At 37.4% G+C, this 19,811-nt stretch overlaps 4 protein-coding genes and 1 pseudogene across 4 annotated transcripts in view; 1 reads left to right on the plus strand and 4 right to left on the minus strand.

Moving 5' to 3' along the window:
- The window catches only part of LOC135431277 (endoplasmic reticulum metallopeptidase 1), a 43,611-nt gene that overhangs the window by 10,053 nt on the left and 13,747 nt on the right, over positions 1–19,811 (plus strand). Inside the window, exon 2 of the mRNA XM_064686297.1 lies at positions 14,516–14,822. The gene's annotated coding sequence lies outside the window, so the exon portion shown is untranslated. The remainder of the gene's footprint in view (positions 1–14,515; positions 14,823–19,811) is intronic.
- On the minus strand, positions 96–3,396 carry LOC135431767 (endoplasmic reticulum metallopeptidase 1-like). The gene is made up of 10 exons (XM_064687072.1): positions 3,348–3,396; positions 2,604–3,280; positions 2,461–2,545; positions 2,281–2,401; positions 2,068–2,222; positions 1,618–2,001; positions 1,189–1,554; positions 977–1,123; positions 412–909; positions 96–342 (listed from the first exon to the last, which is right to left on the minus strand). Exons 1-10 carry the CDS (start codon positions 3,366–3,368, stop codon positions 181–183), a joined length of 2,616 nt encoding a protein of 871 aa, XP_064543142.1. The 5' UTR covers positions 3,369–3,396; the 3' UTR covers positions 96–180.
- Positions 5,481–8,771, minus strand: LOC135431278 (endoplasmic reticulum metallopeptidase 1-like). Its single transcript, XM_064686299.1, has 10 exons — positions 8,700–8,771; positions 7,967–8,643; positions 7,819–7,903; positions 7,637–7,757; positions 7,383–7,537; positions 6,944–7,327; positions 6,519–6,884; positions 6,309–6,455; positions 5,755–6,252; positions 5,481–5,698 (listed from the first exon to the last, which is right to left on the minus strand). Exons 1-10 carry the CDS (start codon positions 8,718–8,720, stop codon positions 5,537–5,539), a joined length of 2,616 nt encoding a protein of 871 aa, XP_064542369.1. The 5' UTR covers positions 8,721–8,771; the 3' UTR covers positions 5,481–5,536.
- On the minus strand, positions 10,255–13,490 carry LOC135432522 (endoplasmic reticulum metallopeptidase 1-like). Its single transcript, XM_064688246.1, has 10 exons — positions 13,470–13,490; positions 12,726–13,402; positions 12,568–12,652; positions 12,384–12,504; positions 12,168–12,322; positions 11,718–12,101; positions 11,293–11,658; positions 11,088–11,234; positions 10,528–11,022; positions 10,255–10,471 (listed from the first exon to the last, which is right to left on the minus strand). Exons 1-10 carry the CDS (start codon positions 13,488–13,490, stop codon positions 10,310–10,312), a joined length of 2,613 nt encoding a protein of 870 aa, XP_064544316.1. The 3' UTR covers positions 10,255–10,309.
- Positions 15,326–18,503, minus strand: LOC135432523 (endoplasmic reticulum metallopeptidase 1-like; annotated as a pseudogene).

The raw sequence follows: 19,811 nt of genomic DNA on the forward strand, positions 1-19,811 counted from the left end.
GATATAATGAATGCTACTCCAAGAGAGATTGAGAGAGCGATTAAGGAAAATGAAGCTCTAAGCTTGGTAATCATATTTGTCATTGTTTGCTCATAGTGAAAAGTTAAATATTTGTAAACATTGTATATATGCACATGTATTTATTGTATATTGAATGTTTCTCTTTCGCAACTTCAATAATTAAAAAATGTATCGTTCATAAAGTGCTGGCCACTCGGCCAATATAGAATATGAGGGGAATGAAGATGCGAACTTCACAGCTTGAGCATCTCCCTCATTTTCAATGAAATGTCTCGACGCTCCAAGTTGGAACAATGGTACATTAAAGTCGCCATCAGGTTTCTACAAGTAAAACAATAAGCTTATTAGGTGAAAATTGACATATGATTGAGTGTCCAAGACGTATCTTACCGAAATTTCCAAAAAGAAATTTAGAGGAGAGCTATCAATGCCGTATGTGAAGTAGATATGATATGATAGCGGTGCCGCTGGTGGATTGTCAAGATAACTACGTAAGAAAGACCAGTCGCTTATCTCCACATCTTCATAGGGTTGAATAAACACACTCATGTGCGAAGGACCTGTCAAGTTGAACTCAAAGCGCACAGTGGTCTCATTAAGCACGGTTTTGCTTAGCATTTCCAAATTTGATGATGCTGGTGGTTCGATGGGTTCAGATCGCGGCAACCATTTGCTTTGTAATCTATTCTGAACAAAGCGATAATCATACAACGGCATGCCACACATCATGTAAGTATCGCAATCCGATTCGATGCTAACTAAACCAGTCAGATTGACCTTTGTGCCCAAAAGTGGTTTTTCTTCACGTCGATCTTGAAAACTAAACAAGTAGCCAGATTCGTCCTTACTTAGAGTACCATCGTATTCGTAGAACATATTTCGCACTTGCTAAAATGGTAACCATTATGTTAAATACTATAATTAATAGGAGTTAGATACTATATAGGACACTTACCAGATATGCAACCCGCTGTCCGTTGGTCTTGGGTCGGTACGGGAACCCGATTTGTGTGCTGCTTGCTAAGTACATAGCGACGGCTGTGATTGCAAGAAGAGAGAACACCACTAGACTGGGTTTGCGGAAAGCGTTGATAAGCGGTATCTGTGTCAATAAAAAGCCTCAGTGACTTATGCAGCACAAGAGTTGATAAGTAAGAGTATAATTACCAAGAATCCAAATGATAGAACCGTTCCTGCTGCTGCCAGGACAGCAATATACAAGTCCCGATTGGTCGCACTACCCGAACGTCCACCCATTGGTGTGAGTACTACCACGAATATATAAAAGAGGTAGCTGCTGTATAGGAAAGGAATTATCTGGCTTGCCTTAAGCAGACCCGTCCAGGCATAGCCACGATCGTGCAGAGTTGTCAACAAATTAAAAGCCAAGGATACCACGTAGAAAATCAGTGGAATAACGAATATATATGCAGAACGCAAGCCATAAAGTGTAATGCCAACGGCTAGAAGAGCCAGGATGAGCGCTTGAGCATGCAACGCCAGTTGGAGATGATAAGCTGTTGAAATTTTCTCCTAAAAAAGGGAAATTCATTCGAATGTCTTTGTCCTTCTACTTACAACATTTTTAAAACTTACGTTGCGCTGGATACCATAGTAAATAGTTATAGGCAAAGCGAGGCCAATGAGAGATGGGCACACATAAAGACCGATTACCAGCAACGGGGTGCTGTAGTAAGTCAGCGAAAGTCCTAAATTGTCAAATACATATGCCACCACTATAGGAAGAGCCAATCCAAGTACAAAGGAAATAATCTGGATGATCAGGACCAATATAAACCAGCGCACCACGTGGCATATGGATACTTGGGAAACAGCTGCCATGCGCCACATTGAAACGAATATCAAAATGAGGGCAGCTCCGGCAACGCCATAGTTTATAGATGTTCCCGTAGTTTCAGAATAGTGTACGAAGTAGAGTCCCAGAAAGTCGAAGAAGACGGAGTGTCCACTCTTGTAAGCCTATGAATTGAATGTCAAACGTTTGAATACAATTTACTATCAAGATGTTATAAATAAGGTGCTTACCTGTGTATCGTGCAGTTCGGTTGCATTTGCCAAGCCTCGAACCAGACCAAGAATATTGTCACCGGTGTTTTGCAAGGACTCACGAGGAATCACATCGATCAAGTCATATTTTGTATGGTAGACAAATCCATTAATGCACTGAGCCATGTCCAGCCCTAAGTTCAATGATTTATTTTACCAATATTCTTATTTAGACTGAAATTTGAATCTCACCTGGGATGTTGCCAAATAAATTAAACTGTCGAAAGTCTGTATCCGATGGAATGATTCCTGATTGGAAGATTTCTTCGGCCATGGTCGTAGCGAATGGATGTTTTACGTCATTCTTGTAGTACTGTTAAAATTTATGAGTGCTTAGAAATCCTTTCAACATTTTGTTTTTAAATAACTTACATTTACAAGCCATGGGTGGTTGGGACCACTTTGGAATAGAACTTCCCGACCCCCACTACCAGCAGCGTCAAGGTTAATGACGGCCCTAAAGGGTTAGGTGTCAAATTTGTGATATTTTGAAAAGTTTAAATAATATTGCTTACTTGCAGTATGGCGCCCATTTGTGTTGAGTTACAAAACCGTGAGATGCTTGCATAGCACTTTCTTCAGCTCCATTAAAGAGAAAGACTATCGGATGTTCGATAGTTTGCTTTGTAGACGCAATGACACGCAGGACTTCCAACATCGTGACTACCATGAAACCATCATCACCGGCAGACCAAGTAGCTGGCTTGGAGTCGAAGTGACTGTTGACGAGCAGATAGGTCTCGCTTGTGGTGTTTTTAGGTGCTAATTTCACAGCAATATTTTGAACGCCTTGGTACGTGTTTAGCATAGTTTTGTATACGAATGCACCAGATGCTCGTGACACGTCAACTTCCATATCAAAGTAGTCTTCCAGGAGAACTTCGTGGATTTGTGCCAGCTCGTTTAAAATAAAGTTAACTGTCTCAACCTCGTTTTCCGTACTACCTTCCAATTTGTTACCAATGTTAGACAGTTTATACAGATTTTTATATGCGCGTTCCGTTATGAATACATTTTTCTTTGCGTCCTCCAATGTAAGAGCCGTGGGTAACCTATAGAAATACGGTATCACAACAGCGAAAAAGAGGAGTCCCCAGAAAAGCAGAAAACCACTGGCAAAGTACCAAGGTACTTTCAAAGTTGCATCCTTCTTAACCACATTATCAGGAGCTTCGACAGACTCTGCCAATATCTAAGTAATATGCACGATTAAGAATTAGGGAAAAGAACATTTTTAAATTATATTTTGTGTTCCTTACCAGTTTCTCCTTGTCACCCATACTGTACTTATTTGCTGATGTGAAACCGAGGTTTACCAAATAAGAACTACTGAGCTAATGCAAGAGCGGACCGCTTTTATAGTTGTTAAAAATGTAATCATAAAAACCAAAGTTGAAAATGCCAATTTAAATATAATCATTTATAATGCCAATCCATTGATTGCTTAAACACAGTAAATGTATAATAAAGGCATATAAGAGTGTCACAAAGGCTTTCAATCAAATCATATATGAACTTATAATCAGAATGATAACTATCATTCGTTTGAGGGTAGTTTAACATGTTTAAGCATTATGATTATTAAAGGCATGAAGTGTAATAAGAACTATTGCAGAATTCTCATAGAATAGCAATTGCTATTAGAGTCTTTGGCTTAGCTTACTGGCCAGGCTTAGCTCACTTCCTTGACTGCTGTAAAATACCATTACTTTTCTTAATTTTTCCTTTTGTATTGTTAACATCTCAATGGTATCAGAACAAAAATTTAAACAAAAATCTCGCTTAGGATTTCATAACTTTTCGCAATACCCATTTTCATTTTATAATAGACTTATTGTTTAATGCTTGCTCTCCTCATATACGCGTGTGTGTTTAATGATGTCCCGATATCAAATAATATCGAATAATATAATATTATTATGTTGGTTGAAGATAAGGTGCGTCTATATTACTTCTTTAAATGAGTGGGGAATTACCAATCACGTCGCGATGACAGGTTCATTGCACTTATCTGCACCAGCTATTTTATATTTGCAGAGAGTTATATAATTTTCAGTCCTTGTATGAAAGTGTTAATATTGCGGCGTGTATTTATATGTAAGTTATATAAGTCCTAATATATAAATGTTTTTCTGCTCTAAGCAGGGTACAGAATATTTGAAAGTTGGGGATATTATACTTTCAAAATGTGTAATCGAAATACATTTTTTCAATATTATTTAAGTATATGAAAATATTTTGAACTTCTAGAGTATACATTTGGTCGGTATTCCGATCCTAAATTATTTTTTCGTTATGCCAATTCCTAACATCTTTTATATTATTTTCGGTACCACCGCAATGTTAAAATTGTTGTTGCCAGCTTTCGTATCTGCTGATATGACTTAATTATATCACGTCTAGACGTAAGAAAAATGAAAACGAAAAGGTTATCTTGGTGATGCCGATGGCTTAGTACTCCTATACATGGATCTTAGCTACATTAGCTACATTAGGTACATTAGCTACATTGCTACCCACCTTCTAAGACTAATGCTTTGACAAACTGATTGAACTATTAAACTGTTGTGAAAACCAAAAGGGTATTCAAAAACTGCATTATTTTAAATCAATTTGGGTTTGTATGCAAAAACTGTGACCATATTTAAATATGATTTCACTATTTAATTGAAAGCATGTATTTTATCACAATTATTACTGATAACAATTAAAAATCTGTCACTGATTAACTAGAAGATACCCTCTACCCAGGTATGTAATACCTTAACTTTAGTTAACACCCTTGTGCCTTGAATGCATGCTTAACTTGAAAATCCTTTTATTTTAATTGATCTTTACGTGTAAGGAAATAACCATTATTATTCTCCCAGAATGTTGTTACCCTATTTTATCCATTTATAATTGGCACAGGGTATAAGAATTAAACCCTGGCAACTTTTCTTTGTTTATCGCTTAATAAACAATTTATATTTATGGTTAAATAGCAATTCATTTGTCGGCAAGGGGTGTGTTTATGGCAGCGAATGATTGCGACTGTAAACAGTTTTAATGCACACCTTGTTCTGATCTAAATCAAAGTGAATGCGAATAATGCTAGTCGTCATTTTAAGTCAAAAACTTATGTGCATATATCGATTTACTTAGCTTGATAAACTGTGTTTTTTTTACCTGTTGTATTGGAATCTATCTAACTAAATTCTGTTGCTTGCTTGTACGGATGTATGTATATATGTTTGTGTGTCTATACCAAGAACAAGACAATATTTCCCTGCGCTACAAATTACAAAAAATTTCAAGTAAGACAAGCTTAAAATACCGCCCAGTAATATACATGTCTGTCCTTCTGGTCTATATATATTTACGTTTTTCTCCGTGAAGTATTTCATTACATAAATATACATATAATCATGGAGTTTGATAAGTGGAAACATTTTAATTACATTAAAAATTAATATATATATCGTTGGTATAATGCTGGCCACTGTGCCAGAGTTGCAAATGAGGGGAATGAAGAGGCAAACTTCACACTCTGGGCATCACCTTCATTTCCAATATAGTGTCTGGAAACCCCCAGTTGGAGCATGGGGACATTATAATCGCCGTTCGGTTTCTGCCAAATGCATTAAATATTAAATTAAATACCAAAAGCTGTATACTATATCTTACAGAACATTCCAAGAAAAAGTTCAATGGGGAGCTGTTAATGCCATAGTTAAAAGAGATAAAGTATGGCAACGGCGGCGTTAATGGTGTCTCAAGATAACTACCCAAGAAGGACCAGTTGCTTATTAAAACATCTTCATACGGCTGAATGAATAGTCTCATTTGAGGGGGACCCTCCAAATTGAACTCAAATCGGACCGTGGTAGAATTAAGTACGGTTTTGTTTAGCATCTCCAATGTTGTTAATGCTGGTGGTTCAATAGGTTCCAAACGTGGCAACCATTTGGCTTGAAGTCGATTCAGAACGTAGCTTGAATCATATAATGGCATGCCGCACATCATATGCTGCTCACATTTCGATTTAATGCTAACCAAGCCGGTCAGATTTACGTTTGTGCCCAAGAGGGGTTTTTCTTCCCGACGATCCTGAAAATTAAAAAGGTAGCCAGACTCGTCCTTACTGACAGTACCATCATACTCGTAGAATATATTTCGCACTTGCTGGAATGGCAATTGGGTAAAATATAAGAAGTTAGTAAATAAATCGGGATACTCACTAGATATGCGACTCGCTGCACGTTGGTTTTAGGCCGGTATGGAAATCCTATTTGGGTGCTACTGGCCAAGTACATTGAAAGGGCAGCGATAATAAACAGAGTGAAAATTACAATGCTGGGTCGGCGAAAAGTGTTGATTAGCGGAATCTGGGAACAACAATAATAATAGCTGATAAACATGAAAACAAAGAACTCATTAAGTTCACTTACCAAAAAGCCAAACGAAAGAACTGTTCCCGCCGCTGACAAGAAAGCAATACTCAAGTCCGGATTTGATGAACTAAATGAACGACCACCCATTGGAGTTAGAACCACAACAAAGAAATAGAAGAGGTAGCTGCTGTATAAGAACGGAATAATTTGGCTTGCCTTAAGCAGACCCGTCCAGGCATAGCCACGATCGTGCAGAGTAGTCAATAAATTAAAGGCCAAAGATAACACGTAGAAAATTAGTGGAATAACGAAAATATATGCAGAACGCAATCCAAATAATGTAAGACCAATAGTTAAAAGAGCCAGTATCACGGCCTGAGCATGCAATGCTAGTTGGAGATGGTACGCAGTTGATATTTTATCCTGGGGATGGAAAATTCATTATAAAATGGGACCAACTATATACGATATTATCAACTTACGTTGCCTTGGAGATTATAGTATATTGTTAAAGGCAAACTGAGGCCAATGAGTGAGGGACACACGTAAAGACCGATCATTAACAACGGACTGCTGTAGTAAGACATCGATAGTTCCAAATTGTCAAATACATATGCCACCACTATAGGAAGAGCCAGTCCAAGTACAAAGGAAATAGCCTGGACGATTAGGACCAATATAAACCAGTGTACAATGCGCGAAATGGATAAGTCGGAAAGAGCTGACATGCGCCACATTGAGACGAAAACCAAAATTAGGGAAACTCCGGCAATGCAAAAGTTTAAACAGATTCCTATAGTCTCCGAATAATGGATGAAGTAGAGTCCCAGGAAATCGAAGAAGACAGCGTGTCCCGTTTTGTGAGCCTAAGAGTTAAAAATGATTAGTGTGTAGGAGCTTTATACCACAATTTTGAAATACCTCTGTATCATATAATTCGGTTGCATTCGCCAAACCTCGAACCAAACTAAGAATATTGTCGCCTGTGTTCTGCAGGGATGCAAGAGGAATTATGTCGATCACGTCGTACTTTGTATGGTACACAAATCCATTTATACATTGGGCCATGTCCAAACCTATGTAAATGATATGTGGCATTTAATGGGATCAGACGACTATAGTTTTAAGCTACCCTATGAAGTATGGGTAGACTTAGTAAAGAAAGTTCAATTTACCTGGTAGATTGCCATACATGTTAAATTGACGAAAATCTGTGTCCGATGGTATTGTGCCTGATTGGAAACCTTCCTCAGCCATAGTTGTAGCGAATGGATATTTAATAAATCTTTTGTAGTACTGTAATATTATTGTTGTTCAATGGTATTTACGGCTCGTGGTATTTCCTTAGATAACTTACTTTCACGAGCCAAGGATGATCGGGACCACTTTGGAATAGAACTTCCCGACCTCCACTACCGCCAGCATCAAGATTAACGACGGCTCTACGATTTTTATGAATATGTTTTAATTATTGTTCAACAGCGAAGGCGATCTTTTTAACGTACTTGCAGTGTGACGCCCATTTGTGGTGAGTTATAAAACCATGTGAAGCCTCCAAAGCGCCTTCTTCAGCTCCATTGAATAGAAAGACGACTGGATGCTGGATAATTTGTTTTGTTGTCGCAATTACACGCAAGACTTCTAACATCGTGACTATCATAAAACCTGCATCACCGGCAGAGGGAGTACCTGGCTTCGAGTCAAAGTGACTGTTGACGAGCAGATAGGACTCGCTTGTGGTGTTTTTAGGTGTTAATTTCACAGCAATATTTTGAACTCCCTGGTACATCCTAAGTGAAGTTTTTAATGCGAATGCGCCAGATACTTGCGATAAGTCAATATCGATATCAAAGTAATCTTTCAGCGAATCTTCCTTAATCTGGTTCAGCTCCTTAAGAAGATATTGTACAGCCTCAATCTCATTTTCTTTACTGCCAAGCATTTTGGCCCCTATATTAGACAAAGTGTACAGTTTTTTGTACGCACGTTCCGCTATGAATTCACATTTGTTTGCGTCCTCCATTGTAAGAGCCGTGGGTAACCGATAGAAAAAGGGTATTACTATTGCAAAAAAGAGGAGTCCCCAAAATAGCAGAAAACCACTCGCAAAGTACCAAGGTACTTTTGCATTCGCTTCATTTTTGACAGCATTTGCAGGAGCTTCGACGGATTCGTTCAATATCTGCATAATTTAATAATTGAGAATTGAAAATGTAAGCGATAAATTGTGTTGCTTACTAGTTTCTCCTTTTCGCCCATTCTGTCTTAAAAAATTAAACCGATCTATTGAAGTTAGTCCGACGATTTCCTACCAATAACTGCTAAGCCAAAGTAAATGAAGGCTGCTTTAAAGTGGTCAGGAACGTTATCTTTTTAATACTTCTGTGAAATATAATAGCTATTAACTTATAATATTGACTTCCAGTTTTTGTTTTCGAGGGCTGTTCGTGAGCATCTTGCGAATACAGAAAAATAATAGTAAGAAATAATAGTAATTAATAACCGTTAAATTAACTCATTGGGAATTATTACAATTAATTAATATGATAACCATATAAAATAATTGACAATAATGCTTTCTAAGAATCGCATAATTGTGATTAAGGTAAACCATTCCCAAAAGACTTGCAACTCATTGAACTTCCTGTTAACAATGGATTTATTGTTTAATAGTCGATATAAATAAATGCCAAAAAATTGTATTGGATCATTAATATTATATTTGTGTATTGTATATTGTTCTTATATATTTTCTTAAACTGTTTTATTATTTAATTTATGTACTGTTTAACAGGGCGCACAGTACGCTGCTCTTCCTATTAGCATATAAGTGGCGTTAGCAGAAGAGCTATCAATATTATTTGTTTAAATTGGTTTAACAAAAATCTGAGAAAGTTGACTTTGTTTTGACTCATTTGACGCAACGGAGCTTACTATACTTGGTATATAAAGCAATCTTGGCTACAAGCCTAGAAAAAATCGGCTTATAGTTCGAGCCAATGTACTTGTTATTAAAACTTAAATAATACAGTATTATAACCCACATAATTTCAAATATATATACTGGCGGGTATAACCCGGCTTTGCCCGTGGCTCGTATAAAATAAATTTCTCAAAAAGCTTTGAAAATTATTTTGAAACTGATCGGATGGTAAACAAATAGCTTTCATACAATCGTCTTCCACCAATTTACCACTGTTTCGGATGGAATTTCCCAAATCGCAGAAATACGTATTTATTAATTTCTTATGTAGAGCTTTGAAAATATGTTTGAAGCAAATCGAACACAACTTAAAACTTCGCCCAAAAAATCTTTAAATCGCATTCCCCCGAAGAAGTTTGAATTGTGCGAAAAGTGTGAAACACGTCTAAAATGATTTTCTTATAGATTTTTGGAAATAAATTTGAGCGCGAAACGTCACCCACCAAATCTTTGACCTCCATTTCCACCAGGGAGGAACGAATTTTTTGGAAAAGTGTGAAACACCCTCAAATGAATTTGAACAAAGATCTTTGAAAATAAGTTTGAGGCCGATCAGATGGTAAACAAAAAAGTTACATGCAAACGTTTTTCGCGATTTTTTCCACACTTGCGGGTGGAATTTCCCGAAACCCTGTCTTAACGTGCACCTACATCAGATTAGGTAACTCAGTCAGTCAGTCAGTCAGTCAGTCAGGACAAACAGTTTTATATAATATATATTAATATATTATTATATGTATATGTATTTGTATATGTATATATTTAAATACGGTATAGTTCGGTCTTAGCTGTTCAAGAGTCAAGTATATGTTAGAGCTTCAGATTCGAACCGGCTTGCAGCCTTGATAAGAATATTTTTGTTAATTCAGAAAATGTATCTTTGGTATAATGCGGGCCACTGCACCAGAATTGCATATGAAGGGAATGAAGACGCGAACTTCACGCTTTGGGCATCACCTTCATTTGTAATATAATGTCTTGACACTCCCAATTGAAATAATGGCACGTTGAAATTACCATTTGGTTTCTAAAAATGATAAGTATATTTAAATTGAAATATGAAATTTTCGAATTATATCTCACCGTTAATTCCAAGAAGAAGTTTATTGGAGAGCTATCAATGCCGTATGTAAAAAATATTGAATAGGGTAGCTGGGAAGCTGATGGCACCTGACCGTCGCTCACGAATGACCATTTACTTAACGTCACATCTTCATAGGGTTCAATAAACAAACTCATGTGCGAGGGGCCTGTCAAATTGAATTCGAAGCGCACAGTTGTGGCGTTGACAGCTGTTTTGCTTAACCTCTGCAATGCGGTCGATGCTGGGGTTTCGATGGGTTCAGATCGTGGCAACCATTTATTTTGAAGTCGATGCTGAATATATCCATAACTATACAAGGGCATGCCACACATCATGTGGGTCTCACACTTTGATTTCATGCTAACCAATCCAGTCAGATTGACATTTGTACCCAAGAGTGGCTTTTCTTCACGCCGATCCATAAAATTAAACAGATAGCCCGACTCGTCCTTACTAAGAGTGCCATCGTACTCGTAGAACATATTTCGCACTTGCTGAAATGGTGGCAATTCTTATTTTAGGAATAAATAGCCCTCAGTACGCTTTAAAGGACACTTACCAGATAGGCAATCCGCTGTCCGTTGGTCTTCGGTCGATACGGGAATCCTATTTGTGTACTACTTGCTAAGTACATAGCGACGGCTGTGATTGCAAGCAGAGAGAACACCACAAAACTGGGTCGTCGGAAAGCATTGATTAGCGGGATCTGTGTTAATAACAAAACGCATAAGGATATTTCGATAGGAGTCGTTGCGCAGACTTACCAAGAAACCAAATGATAGAACCGTTCCTGCTGCTGCCAGGACAGCAATATATAAGTCCCGATTGGAGGAACTACCCGCACGCCCACCCATAGGCGTAAGCGCTACAACGAATATATAAAAGAGGTAGCTGCTGTAGAGGAAAGGAATTATCTGGCTTGCCTTAAGCAGACCCGTCCAGGCATAGCCACGATCATGCAGAGTGGTCAATAAATTTAAGGCCAAAGATAACACGTAGAAAATTAGTGGAATAACGAATATATATGCAGAACGCAATCCAAATAATGTAAGACCAATAGTTAAAAGAGCCAGTATCACGGCCTGAGCATGCAATGCTAGTTGGAGATGGTAGGCAGTTGATATTTTATCCTGGGGATGGAAAATTCATTATAAAATGGGACCAACTATATACGAGATTATCAACTTACGTTGCCTTGGAGATTATAGTATATTGTTAATGGCAAACTGAGGCCAATTAGTGAGGGACACACGTAAAGACCAATCACTAACATTGGAGTACTATAGTAAGTGAGCGATAGTTCCAAATTATCAAATACATATGCCACCACTATAGGAAGAGCCAGTCCAAGTACAAAAGAAATAATTTGGATGATCATGACCAATATAAACCAGCGCACCACGTGGCATATGGAAACGCGGGAAATAGCTGCCATACGCCACATTGAAACAATAATGAAAATCAGGGCAGCTCCAGCAACGCCGAAATTCAAACATGTTCCTGTAGCCTCTGAATACTGGACGAAGTAGAGTCCCAGAAAATCAAAAAAAACAGCGTTTCCACTCTTATATGCCTGTGAGTTAAAAATTACAAATGTGAGTATAAAATCAATCTACATTTTCGGGAATCTGGCTTATACCTCTGTATCTCGCAATTCAGTTGCGTTCGCTAAACCACGAACCAAACCTAGAATATTATCCCCTGTGTTCTGCAAGGCTTCGCGAGGAATTACATCGATGACGTCATATTTTGTATGGTATACGTATCCATTAATAAATTGAGCCATGTCCAAACCTGTGTTGAGTGATTTGTTTTGCCGACATTCTTTACAATTCGGAAGCTCAATAACACTTACCTGGGATGTTGCCATACGATTTAAACTGTCGAAAATCGGTATCCGATGGAATAATGCCTGATTGGAAGATTTCCTCAGCCATCGTAGTAGCGAACGGATATTTGATATATTCTTTGTAATACTGTTGAGTAGTTTCAATGTTTATATAATAAAAAAAAAAGAGGTTGTAAGTTTAAAGACTTACTTTTACAAGCCAAGGATGATTGGGACCACTTTGGAATAGAACTTCCCGACCTCCACTACCAGCAGCGTCCAGGTTAACGACAGCTCTACAATTATAGTTGAGAATAACTCAAATTTATATAAAAGGAAATGCGATTTCCGGAAACTTTTAGACCTTACTTGCAATATGGCGCCCATTTGTGCTGTGTTATAAATCCATGTGAAGCTTGCAAATTGCCTTCTTCAGATCCATTAAATAGAAAGACGATTGGATGTTCAAATGCTTGCTTTGTTGTTGCAATGACACGCAGGACTTCCAACATTGTGACAATCATAAAACCTGCATCTCCGGCAGATGGAGTAAACGGCTTGGAGTCAAAGTGACTGTTAACTAGAAGGTAGGAGTCGCTCTTTGTACTTTTTGGCGTTAGCTTAACAACTATATTTTGAATGCCTTGATATACGTCAAATGTACTACCAGATCCCAGAACTCCAGAAACTTTCGATAAGTCAATTTCCATCTCAAAAAATTCCCCTAGCATATCTTCCTTTATTTGTGTCAACTCGTTTAGAATAAAGTTTACTGCCTCAACCTCATTTTCCTTACTGCCAGTCAATTTGGTACCAATATTAGACAGAGTGTAGAGGTTTTTGTACGCCCGTTCCGCAATGAACACATTTTCCTCTGCATCTTCTATTGTTAAAGCCGTCGGTAACCGATAGAAGAATGGTATCATGACGGCGAAAAATAGGAGAACCCAGAACAACAGAAACCCACTTGCAAAGTACCAAGGTACTTTTAGGGATGCGTCCTTCTTAAGCACATTTCCAGATGCTTCGACAGACTCATACGAAATCTATGAAATGCAGGTAATTGAAATATTGAGTGGATTTGCACATTCTTGGAAGCTTTTTAGATCTTACAAGTTTTTCCTTGGGAGCCATATCGTTTTTTTTTTTTCTTTTGGGGATATTCTAGTCTGCTGCAGTGAAACCCAGTTCGACAACTAAAAACTGCCAGGCAAAAGTAAGTGCTGATCGCATTTATATTCAAAGAACAATAAAAAACATAATGTCTGGATTGTAAAATACCCGCGTGTATAAATATATTTATCGTGCCAATCTATTCATTGGCATGAAAGAGTCACAATAAAATGATAAATATGAATATAACAGCTTGATTTTCATAATTTTCAGTGTATTGACTTTAACATACCCATTGGCAGCTACTTTCACCGTAAGAGATAACAGATTGATAAACTCTCAGAGTATTACGACAGATGTATTACTAGCTACACAATGTATCAGAGTAGGTACCTATTGAAAATAGGTCGTAAAAATGTTTGTTTATGTAAAAGCCCTTTGTAATTGTTTGCCGTTTGTCTTGTTAAAATTTGGATTGGGGTAAAACTACGAGCGGGGCTTACAGTAAAGGTAAATTAACCTGATCGACTTGTGCTGATCGAAAATTAAAATTGTTGAATATCTACGTCTAAGTGGATAAATATAGAAAAATGTTTCAAAATTAAACACGACACGCGCCAAACTATACCCGAAACCTCAACTGGGGAATTTCTTATCAAAATACCAATTTTTATTTCCTGATAGATTTATGGGTTAATAGCTTGTTCATGTATATGAAATGATTTTATTATGCCGATAACAAGCAATATCGAAAATGTATAGTGTAAAGAAATTATGCTCCTTTGGGTAACTAGATTGTTCTTATATAAAATTCGGAATCGAGTGATTTCTCGTCTTTGGCCAAGTTTGAAAGTCCAAAAAACTCTTGACTACTTAGTGAATCGTACAGAGGTTTAGTATTCTGTAACTGACGCTCAATGAAATCGGAAGTGCTTAAAAATCGCTCGTTGTATCTTCGATATAGCAATTATAATAATTTAAATACATAGAATAATTTTAAATAGTCAATAAATGAGTAATTAGAGATTCTCTACATTACTTTTTAGCCGCGATGATACCAAGGATACTCCGGTATAAAATCTCTACACGCCAACATGGACCGTCACATCTGTCAGCTAATCAAGGCTCACTAGAATATAATGGCTTGAATTATGAAAACTGAAAAGGCGACACCAATAATGTGTAGCAGTCCTATCTCCCATCTACTGTATGGGCTATTACCAACAACCCGAAAGAGATGGCAATTTAATTGAAAAGTTTAATTTAACATTTGTGAACACGTCGCGGAGTTCGCAATGCTCTTTAACAAATACGACCAATTCGCCAAGGAATACAATTTCATCTCTCAATTTGGTAAGTTCCCAATCAAATAAATACCGCATACATTTTAGGGCAGTTTTTAATGTAAAGCAATGACGTTGACATGCAAAGCAGACTAAAGTGTTCAAAATATAAATGAGATTATATAAAACTTATAACCAGTGTGCCGGTTAATTGTCCATTTTCTCCCAAACATTTTTGACTATGATAGGAAAATAGTTTGATGAACAAATTTTAAAACTTAAATCTCTTCACAAAGATAAACATGTTCTAACAATTTTACAATTTTCATCGCCGAAGAACAGGTCAAAATTCTGGTACATAACTTTTTTATTCCAATTTTTAATAAGGATACAAATACTTAAAATTATTTTAAAAATTTTCAATTCCATTTTCGATAACTATATTTTTCAGTCTAAGGTGTACTGCCTTTTAAGCATAATAAGAAAACAATTTTTAATTTCTAAAACTTGTGTTAAAAAGATATTTATAATTTAAAAAATAACCTTAAATTATTTTTACAATACTTTTTTAATTTAAAATATGTATCTGTAATAAGAGGATGGCCAAGTGGCAAGAATCGCATAGGAGGGGAATTGAGATGCAAACTTCACACTGTCTGCGTCGCCCTTATTTCCAACAAAATGTCCCTGCACACCAAGTTGAAATAGGGGTACCTTAAAGTCTCCATTCCGTTTCTAAAGTAAATGGATGGAAATATAAACAGACTTACTAAAGTTATACTTTAAAATATCTTACTGAAATTTCCACGAAAAAGCTTAAAGGTGATTTATCAATGCCGTAATTGAAGAATATATGGTACGACAATGGAAAAGATGGGGGATTCTGAAGATAGCTTTGTAGAAACGACCAGTTGCTAATTGTCACATCTTCATAGGGTTCAAAAAAGAGACTCATTTGAGGGGGGCCTATTAAACTAAACTCAAATCGCACAGTGGTTGAATTAAGAACAGTCTTGCTCAGCACATTCAATGTGGTCAATCCCGGTGGTACAATGGGTTCAGAACGTGGCAACCATTTACTTTGCAGCCGGTTATCAACGTAGCGAAAATCATACAAAGGCATTCCACACATCATATGCTTCTCGCATCTCGATTTAATGCTAACCAATCCAGTCAGATTGACGTTTGAGCCCAAGAACGGTTTTTCTTCACGTCGATCTTGAAAACTAAATAGATAACCAGATTCGTCCTTACTGAGAGTTCCATCGTACTCGTAGAACATGTTTCGCACTTGCTGGAATTAAAAGGGCATTCATAGGATCACGAACTAAATAAGTAAAACCAATGGGAGCCTAACCAGGTATGCAACTCGTTGTCCATTGGTCCGTGGCCGATAGGGAAACCCGATTTGTGTGCTACTTGCTAAGTACATAGCGATGGCTGTGATTGCAAGCAGAGAGAACACCACAAAACTGGGTCGTCGGAAAGTATTGATAAGAGGGATCTGTGTTATCAAAAAAAAATTAAAAGCATATTTAGTAGAGGGCTCGCTACGCAGACTTACCAAGAAACCAAACGAGAGGACAGTTCCTATAGCTGCCAGGGCTGCAATATATAAGTCCTGATTGGATGCACTACCCGATCGGCCAGTCATTGGTGTAATTACCACCACGAATAGATAGAAAAGGTAGCTGCTGTAGAGGAAAGGAATTATCTGGCTTGCCTTAAGCAGACCTGTCCAGGCATAGCCACGATCGTGCAGAGTAGTCAATAAATTCAAGACCAAGGATGCAACATAGAAAACAAGTGGTATTACGAAAATATAAGAGGAACGCAAGCCAAATGATGTAAGACAAATGGCTAGAAAAGCTAGGATAACAGCCTGAGCATGCAGCACCAGTTGGAGATGATAAGCTGTTGAGATTTTATCCTGGAAAGGGACAATTTATTAGAAAACGTGCGACTTCCTCCCTACAAGATCAGAAACTTACATTGCACTGGATACTGTAGTATGCAGTTATGGGCAAACTAAGGCCAATGAGTGAGGGGCACACATAAAGACCAATCACCAGTAACGGGGTGCTATAGTAAGTCAGCGATAGTCCCAAATTGTCAAACACATTTGATACCACAATAGGAAGAGCCAGTCCGAGTACAAAGGAGATAACCTGGATGATTAGGACCAATATAAACCAGCACACCACGTCGCATATGGAAACGTGGGAAACAGCTGCCATGCGCCACATTGAAATGAAAACTAAAATCAATGCAGCTCCGGCGACGCCATAGTTCAACGATATTCCCGTAGCCTCTGAATAGTGTACAAAATAGATTCCTAGAAAGTCAAAGAACACAGCGTGTCCACTCTTATGAGCCTGTGAATGAAATTAAACAAGAAGGAATACAATTTAGTGCTAACATTTTGAGATTCTATCAAATACTTCTGTGTCGTGTAATTCGGTTGCATTAGCCAATCCTCGAACCAGACTAAGGACATTGTCACCGGTGTTCTGCAAGGATTCTCGAGGAATAACGTCGATCACGTCGTATTTGGTATGGTATACGAAACCGTTGTAGCATTGACCCATGTCTAAGCCTATATCATACATATCAAAGGTTAACTTTGTTAGCACGCCTTCGTGATCCATTCTCTACGTACCTGGAATGTGCTCTTTAAAAATCGTAAAGTCCGAATCAGAAGGCAGCGCACCAGACTGGTAAATTTCCTCGGCCAATGTTGTGCCAAAGGGATGTTTGGCAAACTTATTATAATACTGCAATTAAACAGAGAATCTTGGTACGAAGGTATAATGATTTTTTAATTGTCTTACGTCTACAAGCCAAGAATAGTTGGGGCCACTCTGGAAGAGTAATTCTCGCCCTCCACTTCCAGCAGCATCAAGATTAACGACGGCTCTGTAAATATATTAGTTCAATATGTAATAAAATTATAAATGAATTCCATAAAATATAGCTCACTTGAGGTGTGGCGCCCATCTGTGTTGATTTATGAAGCCATGTGAGGCTAGCATAGAACTTTCCTCAGCCCCATTGAACAAAAAGACTATAGGATGTTCAAAGGTTTGCTTTGTATTTGCCAACACACGTAAAACTTCTAGCATCGTGACAATCATAAAACCTGCATCGCCGGCAGACGGAGTTTCTGGCTTGGAATCATAGTGGCTGTTAACAAGGAGATACGATTCGCTCTTGCTGTTTTTTGGAGCTATTTTCACAGCAATATTTTGAACTCCTTGATACAAGATAATCAGATCTGCATATTTAAATTGACCGGAGACTTCAGATAAGTCAATTTCAATATCGAAGTAATCTTTTAGTGATTCATCTTTAATTTGGTTAAGCTCCTTCAGAAGATACTGTACAGCCTCAACCTCGTTTTCCTTAGAACCGACCATTTTGGTACCAATATTTGACAGATGGTAAAGATTTTGGTACGCACGTTCCGCTATAAATTCATTTGTGTGTGCGTCCTCTACCGTTCGGGCCGTGGGTAACCGATAGAAGAATGGTATCACGACGGCAAAAAAGAGGAGCCCCCAAAAAAGTAGAAATCCACTTGCAAAGTACCAGGGTAACTTTCTGTTCTGTTCATTTTTAGCTCCGTTTCGGGGGTTATCCACAAATCGTTGGCCAGACTCATGGCAAATCTGTAATATATAAATATAAAAATTAATAGAGTCGAATTGTTTAATTAATCAGTTGTATTTACAAGCTTATCCTTGTCACTCATCTTGTTCGCTTGCTGTACTTTTCGTTTGGTGAGTCCAATGCTTGGCAAATTTGAACTACTCCGTAATTCGTATTTTGGGCTACTTTATAGCAATCAAGTCCGTTCGTAACATAACTTTGATATGAAACACTGGAAAAGTTCGGTAATAATAAAATCATATAATTTGATTGTCTGATTAAAGACTGTGCGAGGGTAGCTAAGTAAGGTTGTTTTTTTGTTAATTACAAAATGCGTTGTTAGATCTACAAAAAGAAATCTTGAAGAATATTAGAGCCTAGGACAACCCTGATACTAATCAAAAAAATTGCTTAGAATTATGAAAATTAATATACCCCTATAAAATTATACGTATTCACGTTACTTTCAAGCCTGCCCATTTTTGGAAACAGTCTATTTTATTGCCCTATAGGAAGCTGTTATATTATTGGCGGCACTCACTTCAAACACATTAATCAGTCTTCGATATAAATTACCGACATTAGGCTTGAATCAGCAATATATGTATATTTCCCGATATCTCAATTCTCGAAAAGTACAGTTGTTTATAAAGAAGTTTTATTGGAAGTCTCTGTAGACTGCCTTAGATAGCGCCTTATGAGCTTGTTTGGATGGAAGCTTTTTGTGTTTATAAGAATACATTATCAACAATTTACAATGGATTTATGATTTTATTAATATGAAACACACTTCTTATATATACTGATTAAAGTCATTATACGCACACTTATCGAACGAACGTGTCTCTTTTATTTAGTTAGAACTAGAGGTTGGCGAAATGCGAATCTTCTATCAATGCACGAAATACAATTTGAAAACACACGATTAGAAATATCGCTAACATGACCTTTAAATAAGTACATGAAATTTACGGCCTTTTATACTGTCCGATGTCTACTTAATAGCTAATAATCCTTTTTTTACATGCTTACATAATCATTTTTCTGATTAAATTTTTAGCTTGATATTTATAAAATACTAGCTGTGAAAGTATTCTATAGGCCGCTTCCACACGGCTGGTTTTTGTGTGTATGTGTGTGTTTCTGTGTGTGTGTGGGGGCGTGTGTGTTTTATGTATGCATGCATGTTTGTTTCGCAGACCAAGTTTATTTGCCGCTGTGCGCCAATTTAAATAAAACGAATTTCTACCAAGTGCTCTACTCCTCGATTCTCAAGAATGCAAGTAGGCTCTGCAGTTTTTCATGCTTAGCTAGTAGTGTAGTGTTTGTTTTTTGGTTTTCTTTATAGTATTTTTTGTGTGTATGTATGTAAATATGTATGTGTGTATGTATGTACATATGTATGTGTGTA

Source organism: Drosophila montana, unplaced genomic scaffold (genome assembly GCF_035044405.1).
Source record: "Drosophila montana isolate Dmon_TW-CO22-7 unplaced genomic scaffold, ASM3504440v1 contig_3200_1, whole genome shotgun sequence".
Classification (NCBI taxonomy): Eukaryota; Metazoa; Arthropoda; class Insecta; order Diptera; family Drosophilidae; genus Drosophila; species Drosophila montana.